Source organism: Gymnodraco acuticeps, unplaced genomic scaffold (assembly GCF_902827175.1).
Source record: "Gymnodraco acuticeps unplaced genomic scaffold, fGymAcu1.1, whole genome shotgun sequence".
NCBI lineage: Eukaryota > Metazoa > Chordata > Actinopteri > Perciformes > Bathydraconidae > Gymnodraco > Gymnodraco acuticeps.
This window is the reverse complement of record NW_022989903.1, coordinates 146,974-164,017: the sequence shown is the minus strand read 5'-3', so window position 1 is coordinate 164,017 and position 17,044 is coordinate 146,974. Positions and strand designations below refer to the sequence as shown.

The following is a 17,044-nucleotide window of genomic DNA, read 5'->3' as shown; positions in this document are numbered from 1 at the left end:
TTGTTTTCTGTCACTTCTAACATAGTTTTGAAGGAATATCATTTGTGGTTATCTTTTCCATCACACTTTGCATTACCACTCAGTTCAATGCAGTTAACAAACTCGACTCAAGGTAAATACAACTTTTCTTTGCACAGACGACCTCTACGTCTGTTTTTTTCGGTGAGGACAGATTGCTTACACAAAGGTTTTCGAACCACAAACTCATTCATGACAACAAGCTGCATACCAGTGTTCCTTTAGGCAGCTGTTTTTAATGTATTATAAGATAAAAATGCTTTAGTATAAAAGGTTTTGTCTTCATTTTGGCTATTTTGTTGTTTTGTCTTGGTCTTGTGTCAAATGTTACCAAATTATCGTCAATTCAGTCGAACCAAAACCTATAATTTAGTCATTTTGGAAAAGGTATTTCACATGAAATGTTATCTTTAAATCATTTTCTGAAAAACACAGGTTGAAGCTCTTTCAAGTCCTCCTAATGTTCTTATCCTTAGGCTAGCCTTGCAAAAATGCAAACTTATTTGGTCAAAGATACGCAGAATTCCCCACCCAAACCATTTGCAAGGTTATGCATGATAGTGGCACGATTTTCTGGACAAGGACAGCTCTGTGAGAGAGGAGAAGAGAAGGGGACAAGCATTTTAGTCTCGACTTTTCCTCGATATTCCATGTTCATATCGATGCCATCCCGTCTTGGAAACAATGTTGACGATCAGTATTCCCGTCACAGTTTTCCTCAACACTGCTGCATACACTGTACACAATTATGCATGATAACAAACAGACAGATGTATGAATAGATATAAATATGGTCCCTTTTTTGAAAAAAGTGTCCCTCTCAACTATCCTCCATGAAAAATCCCTTGGTCTCCCGTAAAGTCCTCCGGATTCTCTCACATTACTGGACCTTTTTGTCCTTGTCGGCCTCCACCTCGGCCAAGTCTTGGGGTTGTATGGATTTGACCTTGGCCTCCATCTGGGTGACCCTTTGCTTCATCCTGGATTGAGTGGAGGTAAACTCTGCCATCAACTGGGCGAACTTTCCCTGCATTGAATCCAAGTTGGTCTGCAGTTTCTCGATCTTCTCCTCCATGTCTTTGGGATCGGCGCCGGCGTTGGCGATGGCCTCGTCGATCAGGTTGTCTTTCATCAGGATGGCTTTACCTTTTTCCTCCAGAGCCTTTTTGGCTTCGGGGTACTCAGTGAGAGACTCCACTAAGTCGTCTTTGGACAGCGCGAAGAGATCCGAGTAGCCAACGCTTCGGATGTTAGCCGTTCTCCTGTTCCCAGCTTTACTTCCCTTGATCCCTAAGATACTGATTTCTCCGAAGTACGCACCATCGCTGAGCACAACGAACTGCGTGATGCCGTCGTCCGCCACCACAGCCAGCTTCCCCTCCTTAATGATGTACATCTCCCTGCCGATATCGCCCTTCTTGCAGATGTAATCTCCAGGGCTGAACACTTGTGGCTGCAGCTTGAGCACCAACTCAATCAGCAAGCCAGCTTCGCAACCCTGGAAAATTCGCACTTTCTTCAGCGTGTCCAAATGCACGTTGATGGCGATCTCGGCCTTCAGTTTGTCCGGCAGGTTCTTCAAGACTTCCTTCTCGTCGCAGGTCTTCTTCTCCGTCCACAGGTAGTCGAACCACTTGATGACTCTTCCCTCGAGGTCTTTGCTGACCTTTCGAAACTGCATGTACTGCTTAATGGAGTCGATCTTCGCCTGGAATTCGGCGCGAGAGGCGTTCATGTTGGAGATCATGGCTCCGACGTTACCGACGATACTAGCGAAGATCAGCACACCGGTGAGGAAGTCTGAGATGACGAAGAGGAATTCGACGTCCCTCACGGGCGCTGGGGTCTCGCCGATGGTTGTGAGGGTCAGCGTGGACCAGTACAGCGAGTAGATGTACTTCCTGGCCAAGCGTCCGTACTCCGGGTGGCTGATATTGGGATAAACCCACGTGTCGGTTCCAAACCCAATAGTTTTCGAGATGGCGAAGAACATGCAAGCGTTCCAGTGGATAATGGTCAGGATGTAAAGTACGAGGTTGCTGATACGGAACATGTTCGGGAAGCTGGTTCTTGTTTCAGTCCTCTCGAAGAACTCAAAAAGCCTCGTCATTTTGCAGAGGCGGTTGAATCTGAACTCCGGGTTGTTGTATCCGAATTTGAGGAACAGCAGATCAGTGGGTATCATGGAAATCATGTCGTATTTGAACTGAGGCGTCGTTTTGTATTTTTCTCGCAGTTTCTTCGAATCTTTCACCAGCAGGCCTTGCTCCAGGTAACCTGAGCAGGAAACACAAAATTAGGAGCCACATCGTATAAGAAAGAACTGTTTGCAACTCACATATATCGCATCAATATTCCAATTACTGTATATAGACTATTCTGCACAGTTTCTATCATATTCTGTTTCTATTATATTCAATTTTATTTTATTTACTTGCACTATTTTATCTGTTTTATTGTGTTGCACTGTTGGAGGAGCCTGTGACCTACGATTGTCATAACTACACTGTAGCTATGCACACATGAAATACTGTAAAATGTGTTTGCTCAAAGCTCCCGACCTGTTCTCGATCTGACAAACGTATCCCCAAAGTAGATTATATCAGCGCTGTAGTCCAAGAAGATCCAGAGGTGTGTGTACGTGTCCTGGAGCTCATTAAAGCAGGATCTAAACCACAACAACAATACATTTTCAAATGTTGTAAGTGGGAGTGAAGACGGAATAGCTGAAGCATGTTTTAATGGAAGTTACCTTGTTACAATCATCATCAGGTTGTAAAATACTGGGCATGCGATGACTGTGAGCCACCTGTAGTACAAGTCTGTGGCTGGATCCATCATCCAGGTATCTTTCCTGGAAAAAAATGAATTTGTTTTTGGACTTTTTGGTGGATTTTACAAGCAAGCAAGACGATGTGTTTTCTGATATTAGATTTCCCAGTCTCAGTACTCTATCTAGCTGTTATACTTACGGTGGCTCTTCTTTCTTTTTCTCAACTTTCTTATCATCCTTTTTCTCGTCCTTCTTCTCCTCCTTCTTCTCCTCTTCCTTCTTGTCTCCGTCTTTCTTCTCCTCTTCCTTCTTGTCTCCGTCTTTCTTCTCCTCTTCCTTCTTGTCTCCGTCTTTCTTCTCGTCGTCTTTTTTCTCCTCGTCTTTTTTAATCTCCTCCTTTTTTTCCTCTTTTTTGCTAAGGGTCAGATGTTGTTGTTTTGATATGGTGGTAAAGACAGAGGTGGTCTATTGGACTAGAGGAAGGGGTTTCTACTGGATTCAATTCTGGGATTCAGGACGTTGTTGGAAGATCTGGTGCGTAAAACCATTCTGCTTCTTTTTCCTTTACCACTTCAAAACTATTTCATATTATGCCTAATATATAAAACCTTTCCCAGAAGGTTAAATCAGTACAACATCATGATTTACAACAGAAAACAGGCAAAAGTTAGAAGATTTAAGCATCTGTTGAAGGAGGAAACACCAAAAAGGGAAGAGGGACTGTTGTTTTTAATGTGCTACTACTGCAGAATGTACCATATTAGCATGATACAAACTAAGCTACTAATGTCAGGCGTGATCTATGACTGCTTCCTATACAAATTCTACTTTTTCTATCATTCTATTCTATTTCCTGACACACTTACTTGTCTGTGTTGTTGCAGTTATTCATGTTGTAAGTAGCTAGCGGCCACTTAATGGCAAGACTTTGGAAAGAAATGAAGGAAAAGATGTTTACACAGGAAGCCCTCACAACGTCAGACATTAAAAACATATTGTCTTTGCTAACAGTTCCAGTTCATTCAAATTACGTTTTCTAAATGCTGATCCTACTGATGATTATTCATAAATCTCTTGTTGAATGGTACAAATATTGAGTCTTTTTTTGTATCCGTCAGTGTGCAGTTTGCTTTTTCACATAGAAGCTTCGGACATTCATCAGTGGGGAATTAACTCATACACTTTAATGTCGTAGAACAAAACGTGTAAATCTCTTTAGCTTGTGTTAACCGTATTACAGGCCTTTAACCAAAAACCAATGGAAAAAAACTTTGACTTCGAGGAGAGAAAACGAGAAGTGCTGAGATGTTAACTCATTCCCAGGTTTTAGGACTCATTCCCAGGTTTCAGGACTCATGACCTTTCACTATGTTGTCTGCAGAGGCCAGGGATAGAACCACCAACCCTCCGATTGGTGGACGACCCCTCTACCTGCTGATATGCTTTCCTGACATGTTTTGTTTATTTTGTTGGTGAAATACCCTTTAAATGTTAAGGTATCAGTGCTGCACACATTCCCGTACTCACTTCCTCTTGCGGGCGACGTCACAGGACCCCAAAGACTGAGCGTTGCTTTCTCTCGACGTCTCTTTGAGCTCGGGGCCCCTGAAGCGGTCGAGGAATGAGTCGCGTCGCTCCACCTCGGGGTGAACTCTGTGAGACGCCCAGTTCCACAGCATGAAGAAGAAGTAAGAGAGCCTGGGAGGTTAGTGGGGGGAGAGAGGAGCAAAGTGACAGCCGTCTAGTCTATCGGGACAGGAAGTGTACATACTAGAGGTGAAGGAGGTAATCACATCTTATACTTATATACCAATACTACGTCTCTACTAGTCAAAATACTACAACAACGCCAAAACACTTACAACGTAAAGTCTTTCAATCAAATGTCTGCCTTCGTTTACAGTCCATCGACAGGTCAAATAATTCCCATCTATTTTGATATTTGATTAATCGTGTAATATTTCATGCAAAGATGGCAAAAGAAAAAGCTATCTCCAGCATAAAATGCTTTATTTTATTTTAAAGTAAACATCTTTGGATTTTGAACAGACAAAATTATTAATATAAGTACTTTCATTAATTTTTTGTTATTTTTTTACATTCGATCAAACAAAATGATTAATATATTATATGTTCTCGCAGAAGAGAAATCAATAATAACATAATTGCAGCACATATTGTTTATTTTATATTTCATATACTTTTTTTAACATTTTGTTATTTTTATCGTTGATTTACTTTTATTGTTGAAAATTGAAAATATTACATTTTAGGGTTGTAGGCAGTTTGTTTTTTTCATTAATTAAAAAGGAGCAATCTACTCTACTTGAACAGGATGTATATACCAGAGATGGAGGATGTGTAATGTAGAATACAGATACTCAGGTGAAGCACCTCAAAATTGTGCTTAAATGAACTTTCAGTGACTTTCCACCTCTGGTAAATACTGATTTATAACTACAGGCACATTTTAATGAAGTTTACCTGGCCATCGCCCCGGATCCTGTGAAGGAGTTTCTGTGAGAATCTGAAGACAGCGCTCTCTCCGAGATATCTTCACACAGAGAAGCCCTGTGAGATGCCACAAATATATATTATTATGATTTGATGAGGCTCTGAAAGATACAAAATGTGTTATCAGAACAGATATTTCACTCTTAGGCCCCGTCCACACGGAAACTAAACGGGTGGTATCCGCTATAGGTCTTTATCGTATGGACGGTTCGTCCACACGAGGCCGTAACGGAGGCCCATTCCCAAACCGCCCCCGACACCCTACCCCTACACACTCCACTATCGTTCGCGTGGAGGATCCGCCACATTAAGTGCTGTTCCAAACCAACAAGTGTGGAGCGGTGTGGAGGGGAGTGGGCTATCAAGCCCTCAAACAGCGAGTCTGCAGCGATGCTGACTTGAGACCGGTCTCAACGTTGTGTGTGTCCGTCAGGAAACACGCTGTGTACAAGTAGTTCCAGCAAACATCCACTGATAAACTGCGATGTTAACAACCTCATGATAGCCTCATATGTTTTTAACTTAGGATCAAACCTGTGTTTAGTCTAGAAAAAGGTAAATATGTGCATTTTATTATAAAGTTGTGTATATTTACAGACTGTTGCAAAAACTAAGAAGCTTATAAACATCAGGTTTAAAACTAAAAGAGCTTTGAAACACAATGAAAGATGTTTGGAGTTTTATTTTAATTATTAATTTGAATGTTTTGTCAAAGAGATGCTGATTTGAAACCGTTGTTACAGTTACGGCATTTCCTGTTTCTGCTGGAGAGAGGGGAGGCCGTCCGCAAGCTTGCCGCTGTATTTACTCCCTCCATCTGACAGGAGGGAGCCTCGTTGAGCTGCGAGTGTGGCTACAGACGGAGTTCACTCCGTCACGGAGGGGTAGGGTCGAGGGAGTGGTTTGGGATTGGGCCGGAGCCGCGGAAACGGAGCACTCAAACGATAACGCATCCCAAAGTGGGAAGGTTTGGTAACGTAACGCTTGCGGCACTGTGTGTACGCCCTAAACGATCATAGCCCCGCCTCTCCCCACCTCTCCTGCTCACCCCCGTGTCACCCCGTGTCATTGCTGATGTGTTTCGCCAACAACAACAACAATGGCGGATCACAGGGTTGTGTTCGTGCTCCAGATGCTACGGACCATGCTACAGATGTTAGTGCAAAATCTACAGCTCCTCTACCACAACCATCAGCAACAAGTGGACATGGGGGGGGTCTTCTTCGCTGCTTTTGGTGTATTTTGTGGCGGAAGTACAGCGCCACTTACAGGCCCGGCATATGTACTACTATATGTCTTGTGTGTACGGACGAGTCTATGGTACGGACACGTTTCTTTCGATTCCGTGTGGACGGAAAACTTTTTTGATATCGACCTCGGTTCGTTTTCTTTTTTGTCTCGATGTGGCCGGGGCCTTAGAAATCAATGCAAAAGGTAGGATAATAGTTTTAAATAGCAGTTTTTAAGAGCATTACTTGAATATGCATCAGATACAAAAACCATCTCAGAAATATGACGGTTTTACAAAATTAAAAAATTATTATTATTACGTCCAGAAGGTTTTGTTTTCAGCTCAGTTTGTCTGTCTGTCAACAGGATTACAGAAAAACTACCGCCGATGATTTCCATGAATCAAAATCAACTCTAAAACAGAAATCAATGTGTTGTTTATGTACTCGGAGTAATGCAATATAACACTTCCTCCTTTTCTCCAATACGGCTTTTGCTGCTGCGGCCCTGTTATAATCGTAAGAGTTTCAGGGTGATATCAGACCTGCTTTCTCCATTTTCGATGACAGCGAGCTCGTCATCAGTGTTGGACAGCCGCTGTCTGGAGGAGAAAAGCTTTCTCTCACTGCCGGTTTTTGCCATGTCGCCGTGTCTGGCTCTGATGGCCCTGCAGCACACAACACAGACAAAAGGCAACTTTACACATCACATTTTACATATATTTTTAGTAAGGAATTTAATATTTGTGGTTCTTGTAGCCTATTAGCTAATTTGCTCTTTTTGTTAAACACGCTCGATTGAGTGGCCTATTTTGACTTTAGTTAACCTGATTACATTTCTTAAACAAAATACATTTCTATACTCTTCAACTTCACACTTGTTAGTCAGAACGAACCATTACCTCAGTAAACATTTCCCCAATGAGTGTTTGCTCAATCGTTAGCTTTAAGTCTTCTTCAATACAGCATGGTGTAAATGTAGTAAATTGTGGTCTAATTTTAAATAAAAAAGTCAATAAAGCAGTGTATGTTTGAGTGTAAAGCTAACTTGTGATTGCCAGGTGGCTTTACCATGGTGTTTTCTGTGTTTTTATCTTACAGCAGCTACAGTATACAATAACAACAATAACTTTTCAACCAGGGGACAAAATGCAGTAGATTCCAGTCAGATCCGCAGAAAAGACAGGAAGTAAAACTCCAGTTATGATGAAATAAACTAAACCACCTTTAAAAAAAGTCAACTTATAACTAACTGCTTTTCAACAAGCAAACTTAGCTGCCTAAGGAACTGCTGAGTAACCTAACGAACAATATGCTAATTGAGATGCTAATTGTCCAGCTAACTAGCCGGATAACTGCTTATCAACCTGCTAACTGAGATGCTAATGGGCCTGCTAGTGCTAACTAGCCTGACCAGCTGACCAACCTAACAAACAACTTGCTAACTGAGATGCTAATTGTCCAGCTAAATAGCATGCTAATCGCTAATCAACCTGCTAACTGCCTAGTTTATGACCAGCTGACCAACCTAACAAACAACTTGCTAACTGAGATGCTAATTGTCCAGCTAAATAGCATGCTAATCGCTAATCAACCTGCTAACTGCCTAGTTTATGTCCGGCTGATTAACCCAACAAACGACCTGCTAACTGAGATGCTCATTGTCTCAGATGCTAATTATTAATCAACCTGCTACTTTCAAACTGACATGCTAACTGCTAACTAACCTGCTAACCTTTCACAGTTAGTTGTTTTCGCTTCATGAAAGTTAACAGTAACATTTTGGTTGTGGTAGGCCAACTGTGCACCACCTTCTTGTGTCATGACTATATTTGGTTATTTCCATTTAATGCTACATTTTACACAGTCAAAGTTATTTCAGTTATTTTCATACTCATAGGTACAAAAAAAATAACATTTGTATAAAGAAATTGTATAATACCATAATACTGTGAAAAGACCAATTCTGCAAACTGAGTACTTGTACCTTTGGTAAATGTAGCTGATCATATTCGAGACTTGTACTTGTAGTGGAGTATTTTAAGTACATAGTATTCCTACTTTTACATTACATTACATTACATGTCATTTGTTAGATGCTTTTATCCAAAGCGACTTACATACATTCAGTACTGTGGACAATCCCCACAGAAGCAATTTGTGGCCCAGGGACACAACGACATGCTGACTGCAGTGGGACTCGGACTTGCTATCCCCTGATTCGAAGTCATACTACCCACTGAGCCCCAGCCTCCATAAGTAAAGGATCTAAGTACTTCTTACAGCTCTGGTGACGTCACAGTGATTATATCCACTTACAGGTGATGGTGTTAATTAGCTTTTGAAGCCCCTAAACACTAAACATCAAAAAGCTAAATGCATTAATTTCCCTCCCTCATGAGAGAGAGCTGTTGTTTACTGAACGCCACTTTTCACAGTTTGTCGAGAGTAGCGCCTAAAAATACATGCTCATTATGTCCTTAACACTAAACAGGATCAGAGTCCTCTTTCTGTAAACGATCAGCTGGTTTTTTAAATAACTAAAGCTATGGCTTACAGGCAGACTGTGGTTCTATCTTCAGTCCTGTGTGCAGCAGGTTAAGTCCATTAGGGCTTCACTTAGAGAACAGCCAGGGCAGGGACTCGCTTCTCAGTACAGTCTGGAGAAAACAGCCTAGTCTCCAGGAAATGTGTTAAGACAATACTTGTTTTTATAATACTATCTTGTAATGGTGTCATTGCATATGTGAAATATGGTCTAATAAACATAAAAGTCTCATAAATAAAAGTAGTCAAAGTTATAGAACAGATTACAAGTAGAATCTGTATAATAAAACGCAGTAAATAAAAAAGAAATCAGTTTATATGTGATGCTTATGTAGGTAATGTTAACGGCAGTGTTGTAGTCAAGTCACCAATTCACGAGTCCAAGTCACTCGAGTCACCACTCTTCGAGTCCGAGTCCAAGTCTGAGTCACCTAGGGAGTGTCGTAGTCGAGTCCAAGTCCGAGTCACCCAAGGAGTGTCCGAGTCGAGTCCGAGTCATCATTACCTGTGTTCAAGTCCGAGTCACCCAAGGAGTGTCCGAGTCCAAGTCGGAGCGTCAATGTACAAGTCGAGTCCGAGTCATCGTGGGGGGAAAAATTCACGAGTCCAAGTCATCGTGCGCGAGAATTCACGAGTCCGAGTCCAAGTCATCGTGGGCGAGAAGTCGCGTCAATCAGTGCGCGAGTCCGAGAAGAGTCACGAGTCCCGAAAATCGGCACTCGAGTCCGTTTCCGGGACTTGAGTACTCCATCTCTGGTTAACGGTACACAAGTATTATTGCGCAAGGTTTAATTGCACGGGTGAAAGTATTGTCTAACTGAACAGCATGTAAAGTATGTCTCCATAAAAAAAACAAAGGCACAGTTGTGTTTGTGCAACAATTGGCAAAAAAACGCAACCAGTTAAAAGACTCAGCATCACAAGTGGGAAAGTAATTATTATAATTACATCATTTAATTTGATCAAAGACACAACAAATGTTTTATCAGAAAATAAACTATGCAAAAGGTGCTCATGTGGTAGAATAGTAATACATGTATAAGTGACACACTTGAACATTACTTCTGAATCTAGGGTTGCAGCGGTATAAGATTTTCCCGGTATGAACAGTCTCAGAAAATATCACGGTTTCATGGTTTTACCTGCTTTATCTATTCCTACCACCGCCAAGGAGGGTTTATCTTTCTTTCTTTATCTGTCAGCAGGATTAAGGAAAAAACTACTGGCCTGATTTGTAGGACATTTGGTGGAAGGGTGTGTAACAGGCTGAGGAATAAACCATAACATTTTAGAGCTGATCTGAATCACAGAGTAGCTACACTAACTGCTTTTCACTGAGATTTACATCGAGAGAAAGGCTTGTTTGTTTTGAATTCATACAGGGAAATTAGTTTCTGACTGGTAAAATTCACGAGATCGACAGCTATGGCTTACAGGCAGACTGTAGGTTCTATCTTCAGTTTCAGTTAAGTCCATTAGGGCCCGTCCACACTACAGCTTCAAAAAAAGCTTAGAGCTGGGCGCGTCTGAAGCTCGACCAACAACCAATCACATGAATCTCCCGCCCCTGACACACAAGCAGCGGTTTGATTGGCTAGAGCTTGAACTGGCATATGATTTGATTGGCTGGCGCTGGCTACAACTTCTGACGCCGGAGACGGACCGCTATGCTACCCACAATTCAGTTCGGCGAAAAGCGAGGCAACGTGACGTCACCCCATTCAAAGTGAATGGGCAGACGCGTTGGAAACCGTTTTTGAAGCTGTCGAAGCTGTAGTGTGGACGGCCCGTTAGGGCTCCACTTATGGCGCTTTTCCACAGCAGCACGTAGCACGGTTTAGTTTAGTTTAGTTTGGCCCAGCCCGTTTTTCTTTGCTTTTCCACTAGGGGTATTTCCGGCCCAGGGCTACTTTTTTTCTTTCACCCCAGGGCAGGGACTCACTTCTCAGTACAGTCTGGAGAAAACATCCAGGTCTCCAGGAAATGCTTTCATAGAGACTTACATTGGGTTATTGCATTGGTGGGAAATGGTAATAAAAACAACGTATTTGCTTAAAATGAACGGTTCGGATTGCCTGAGGTTGTGCTAAAATGCAGAATTCCCTTTAAGGATCGGTTTTACAATGGCAATAATTACGAGAGAAATCTGTTTAAATGTGATGCTAACTTGGGTAATTTCTCACAGTGAACACATGGCCTTATGCAAGGGGTCATGGGTAAAATAATGGTCTTAAAAACATAAAAATCTCATAAAAAAATTATCCAAGAAGCACTGTAGGGTTTGTGAAAAAATGAAGAACGGATTGCTTTTACTATTAGCTTTAAAAATATATACAACTTTGCATGATATTTGGTTACAATTATTTATTATTTATTGTGATAACTTTAACTTCAAGAGTAGACTTAGTTCCTGAAGTTCCAGAAAGTTTTTTTTAAATCTTTTTATAGAGATATTTTACTGTATTTATTACTTTATTTAATCATGCTACTGTTGACTGAGGTAGAAGCAGCACTTAGATATTCTACTCAAGTAAAAGTATTAATACTACAGTGTAAAAGTCCTGAAATTGATAATGTAACTTAAGTACAATTACTAAAGTATTAGCTTCAAATTATACTTAAAGTGCCAAAAGTAAAAAAAACAACAACTCATGATGCAGAATGGCCTGTCAGGATAATATATATGAATAATTGGATGAAAATTAAACGTGTGTTCATCATTTTAATGTTGTAGATGGTAAAGGCGGAGCTAATTTGATCTACTTTAAATACTTACGCTCATACAACTACTATTCTCAGATTAACATAGTTCAGTAAAAAGTACAATATGTCCCTCAGAGATGTAGTGGAGTAGAAGTACATGTGCATTTAAAAAAATTAAAAGTGAATCATTAACGGGGACCTATCATGCAAAATGCACTTTGTGATGTCTTTTATACATAAAGATGTGTCCCCGGTGCGTCGGGGAACTCACGCAGCGTCAGAAAATAAAACCCTCTCTCTTTTCCTCCGTACCCAAATCTCTAAAAACGGGGAACAACGGAGCTGATCCAGATTTGCGTACGATATGACGTAACATCGGAAATGTAGGCTGGCTTTACACCCACGTAATATCTGAAATGTGGACCCACGGCCCAATCAGAAACGTTGCTATCAGAAACAACGCCCGACTGTTTTGGACGTAATATGGTCGGTGTTTACATTAGCATCGCTAACACTCAGAGCTAACCTGTACTGGAGAGCATGTGTGTGAAGAAGCAGGAAGTAAAAAGGAACTCACCTTGTGGTATAACCGGCAAGAGAGAAAGCCTTTGAGCTCCAAACTGTTTCATAGAGAATCCTTGATAATCCATGATATGGCGTTTCATCACGGCAGCATTTAGTTTAGACAGTAGCTGCCGGGTCCTGCATAAGCTCCGCCCCCTCCTTTTTTAATTGTTATTAAACATTTTTAAAGCTTTATACCCCAAATCAGCACTTTTGAAACAGGAAGTGAAATAGAGGGATATGAGGCATGGCTAGAATGGGTGATCTGTTTGGTATTTTGAGCAAAACACTTCATAGACATATTTTTTATAGATTTTTATATATCTGAGACCCATGCTATAGCCTAAAAATAGCATGATAGGTGACCTTTAAATTGATATACAAGTATCTCAATATTGTATTTAACTACAGTACTTGAGTTAATGTTACGACTTTTTATGGGACATTTTAAGTGCGATAGACTTTTCTCTTTTATATCATGGATTGTGAATGATGTGGCATTTTAATGTTCTTTGTGTGGACCCCAGAAATAAATGGGGATCCGTAAAAAAAAAAAAAAGGTATAAAGTACAGCCATCGTTTTAATAAGTGGAATACACTCAATAGATTTAATAAAACACAAGGCTGAACAAATACAAAGCTAAGGTTTTTACACTAGTTTGTGGATTTGGTGGATTTTTTAGGAATATTTAATATAAGTTTTTTTCTTTTCAATTTCAGTGAATATATTTAAGAGTTGTACAAAAATAATGAATGTAGTATTACGTGGAATAATAAGCATATACATTTTTAGTCAGCATAAGATTGCTTTGATTGGTCACTACCTCAAGAACAATGTGTATGTGACACAACCAAGATGGCTGACATTGGTCTTCATTAAGTAACTGCCTCTATGTTGGTCATTCAAATATATATTGCATATAATGTAAAATAAAGGAGTTTTAACTTTGCACAAACCCTATTGTGTGAATTGAATTATTGTGGAATATTTACATGTTTTTAGGACTTTATTCCACCTTTGCAATGAGCAGATGAGTATTCAAAAAGCACCACAACCATCCTTATTGTTATGTTTTTTTCACGTTGGATTTGATGCTTTCGAGAGCATGTCAAGCCAATTAAAACTCTAACAATGTGCTTATTGCTTCCACTAATGGATATTTTTTGGTAAATACTGACTCACTGATCTCTGGGGAACACCGGTGGTTGTAACACTACACGTGCACACATGCAGATTACTGCTAATACCAGGGAGTTAACCAACCCCCCACTAAATGAAATCACAGGAGCAGAACCACCATGAGGCCGCGTGCAGTGGAGGATGAGGAAAGGTAAATCCAGTGTCTGCACAGTATTGTCTCTCCACATGTGAGTTGCATAACCGTCTCCAGACACACAGCATTTCTGCATGTTGAACCTGACAATGCATTTATATAATGATAGTTGATGTAATGAAGTGTGCTGGTGATTTCTGACTCTTCTTCAACCTAATATGCTAATTATTTTCTTCCTTTTTAATATGAAAACGCTCATTTGATTAAGACATGATGCCAGTTATAATAAAGGATGATGGTGCAATTATTACATTGGCAATTATTTTTTGTTTGTTAATAATGCGCTGCCCTTCTTGTGTTGTGGAGAACATGTGCAACAACAACTCAAACGTATTCAAAAAGCCTGAATACAAAGTTGGACATTGGTGATTGCCTATCAATCAATTTTTCTATATTTCCCAAATATTTCTTTATGTATTTTCTTTTTTTTTCTGGTGCCTCTTGTCTATTTTTATATTTTTATATATGTTTTTTAGGTAAGATTTTGTGTTTTTAACCCTCTGAATGCTTCATTATTATCACCTTTTTATTTTGTTCTCTAATGTATATTTATTTGTTTGCGTATACAGAAACAGATGTGTGGATCAAGTGCTAAATATGTCATTAAACTAACTACTTTGTTACAACAAGTACATTTATGGATCAATAAATATCCAAAACATAAACTAATAAATACATTTTTTTTAAAAGTGAATCATTAAAGGGGACCTATCATGCAAAATGCACTTTGTGATGTCTTCTCTACATCAACATGTGTCCCCGGTGTGTCAGGGAACTCACGCAGCGTCAGAAAATAAAACCCTCTCTCTTTTCCTCCGTACCCAAATCTCTAAAAACGGGGGAACAACGGAGCTGATCCAGATTTGCGTCCGATATGACGTAATATCGGAAATGTGGACCCACGGCCCAATCAGAAACGTTGCTATCAGAAACGTGACCTTTCAATGTGCAGGTTAATGTCAAAAATGTATTAACCCAGAAATAAGTAAAATGCGCAAAAATAACCTTTCCCTAACATATATTTTATATTTTAAAATAATACAAAATATGTATTCTTTTTGTACACATACACACTTGCATAAAATCCAGATAATTAAAAATAACCTGTACATTTGTCACATAATTGGAGCTTTTATATCAACTGTATTCTTATTCATTTGTAATATTATTTGTATTATAATGGCAGATTTAACCAGAACTTGGTCTGAGGCCAGAGGATAATTAAAATACCTTCTTATTGATTATATTATATTAACTAGTTACAATAAGGGTCTATCTAGGGTTAAATGCTCCATGTTTTTGTTCCTGGAGATTAGTTGCCCTGCTGGGGTCAAGACTCACTAAGAGGCTTGTGGTGAGGTTGTGTATTCACCGAGATTATATACCCTTTTTACCCACCAATAACTCATCATCTACATTAAATCCAGTCATAAAGTCCATTAACTAGATTCTCTTTATACAAACACACTGGTAATGTATTCAAAATCTTCCACAGATATGCAAATGTGAAGGAAAAAAAACACTTTCAGGCCTACACTGTTGAATTATACACTCTTAATGTAATAATACATGACTCGCCAAAAGACACATGATAATATGATTATAATAATAATAAGATAATGATATATATTTTATGCTTGCTTTATTTTAAAAAGTGACCCAGGTCTCAATACTTTCTCTAAAAAAGTAAATCCACATGTTGTATTTCTTTTTTGTGCCGAGTGCAAAAAGAAAAAGCCTCGACAGCTTTATGGCGAATTTATTTCAACATCTTCGACAACCTGTTACTGAAAACTGCGAAAAGAAAAGACAGAAACCGAAGCTTATTTGATAAAATAACATTATTTGAGAGCTGGGACTTGTGCTAAATTTCTGCTGGAGGAATAAAAAGCATTTGGCAGATTTAACTCACCCTTTAGAAGCCTTTTCACACTGAGTTTTGTATTCCGAAAAAACAAGCAATTCCCCTGTGATCGCTTCTGTGTAATCCCATCTTCAAATCTTCATAAAAACGCGAATGCAAAATAGTTCTCCTGTGATTTTTACGATCCCTTTGCGGCGTCACCAGAAATCCCTGTCCGTCACCGGCAGCAGCAGCGCGGATCTGCAGGATGAAGACAGTGCTAAGATCACAGATCCCAGATCAGAGGAGGGGAGGAGACCTGATCACTGTCCTTCACCCACAGCAGGACTCTGGCACACTGCACAGAGCAAGGAAATGCATTTAAGTGTGTTTTTGGTTGTCTTTTCAATTAAACAAATTACAAATAATACAGATTACCACAGTGGTGGAAAAAGTAGGGTGACTGTGGTTGGCTTCCATCTGAATTCCCTCTAATGACCAGCAGGGGGCGACTTCTTTGGTCAAAAAATAGGTCCAATTGTATAAAAGTCTATGAGAAAATTATCTTACTATGTTCTTAATTTGAATCCTAAGTTATATATTTTTCACGATGTCCTTATAGCCTTAGTTTCTAGTAATTGTTCGTTTTAATATCCAGCAGGGGACGACCCTTCCAAGTCCAGTGGTGTAGAAGTCTATGAAAAAATGACCCTACTTCTCACTTGATTTACTACATCAGTAAATATTGTAAACATGAGTATCTTGTCATTTTAAAGAAACAACATAAGATAATACACGTTCAGACAGTTCCTCCTTCGCGTCGAAATGAGCCAGTTGAGGTGGTTCGGGCACCTATTAAGGATGCCACCGCCTCCCTATAGTGTTCCAGGCATGTCCAGCTGGGAAGAGACCGAGGGGTAGACCTAGGACCAGGTGGAGGGATTATATCTCTTGGCTGGCCTGGGAGCGCCTTGGGACCCCCCAGTCAGAGCTGGTTGATGAGGGGAAAGGAACGTTTGGGACTCTCTGCTGGAACTGATACCTCCGCGACCCGACCACGGATAAGCGGGAGAAGATGGATGGATGGATGAAGTTCAGACAGTGGTGGAAGAAGTAGGGGCGACTTCTTTGGTTTGAAAAGCGGTCCAATTGTATAAAAGTCTATGAGAAAATTATCTTACTATGTTCTTTATTTATAACCAAAGCTATCATTTTCACGACGTGCTTATAGCCCTAATTGTTAGTAAATGTTTGGTTTACTATCCAGCAAGACTTCTGGTTCAAGAAAGAGGTTAGATTGTAGAAGTCTATGAGAAAATTACCCTATACTTCTCACTTGATTTAATACTTTGGTAGATACTGTAAGCATCAGTTTATGAACTCAATAGCAAGTTTCAATTCACCTTAATAACCGGGGGGACTCCTGCAAGAAAATAGTCTGATGGTATACAAGTTGCCAAAAAAATAAGCAAAGTAAATATTGTAAAAATGCTATATATGTTAGATTTTATAGAAGTCA

At 39.9% G+C, this 17,044-nt stretch overlaps 1 protein-coding gene across 5 annotated transcripts; it reads right to left on the bottom strand.

Moving 5' to 3' along the window:
* Positions 1-558: 558 nt before the first annotated feature.
* cnga3a (cyclic nucleotide gated channel subunit alpha 3a) lies at positions 559-15,753 on the bottom strand. 5 transcript variants are annotated; one of them, XM_034206953.1, is made up of 9 exons: positions 15,595-15,753; positions 7,080-7,202; positions 5,276-5,362; positions 4,319-4,489; positions 3,658-3,717; positions 2,991-3,206; positions 2,771-2,872; positions 2,580-2,686; positions 559-2,295 (listed from the first exon to the last, which is right to left on the bottom strand). In XM_034206953.1, exons 2-9 carry the CDS (start codon positions 7,175-7,177, stop codon positions 899-901), a joined length of 2,238 nt encoding a protein of 745 aa, XP_034062844.1. In that variant the 5' UTR covers positions 7,178-7,202; positions 15,595-15,753; the 3' UTR covers positions 559-898. The 5 variants fall into 5 exon arrangements, with proteins under 5 accessions (XP_034062844.1, XP_034062851.1, XP_034062858.1 ...); XM_034206960.1 differs by lacking the exon at positions 3,658-3,717 and having other exon boundaries at positions 899-2,295; XM_034206967.1 differs by lacking the exon at positions 3,658-3,717 and having other exon boundaries at positions 899-2,295; positions 4,319-4,444.
* Between the last annotated feature and the right edge of the window lie 1,291 nt (positions 15,754-17,044).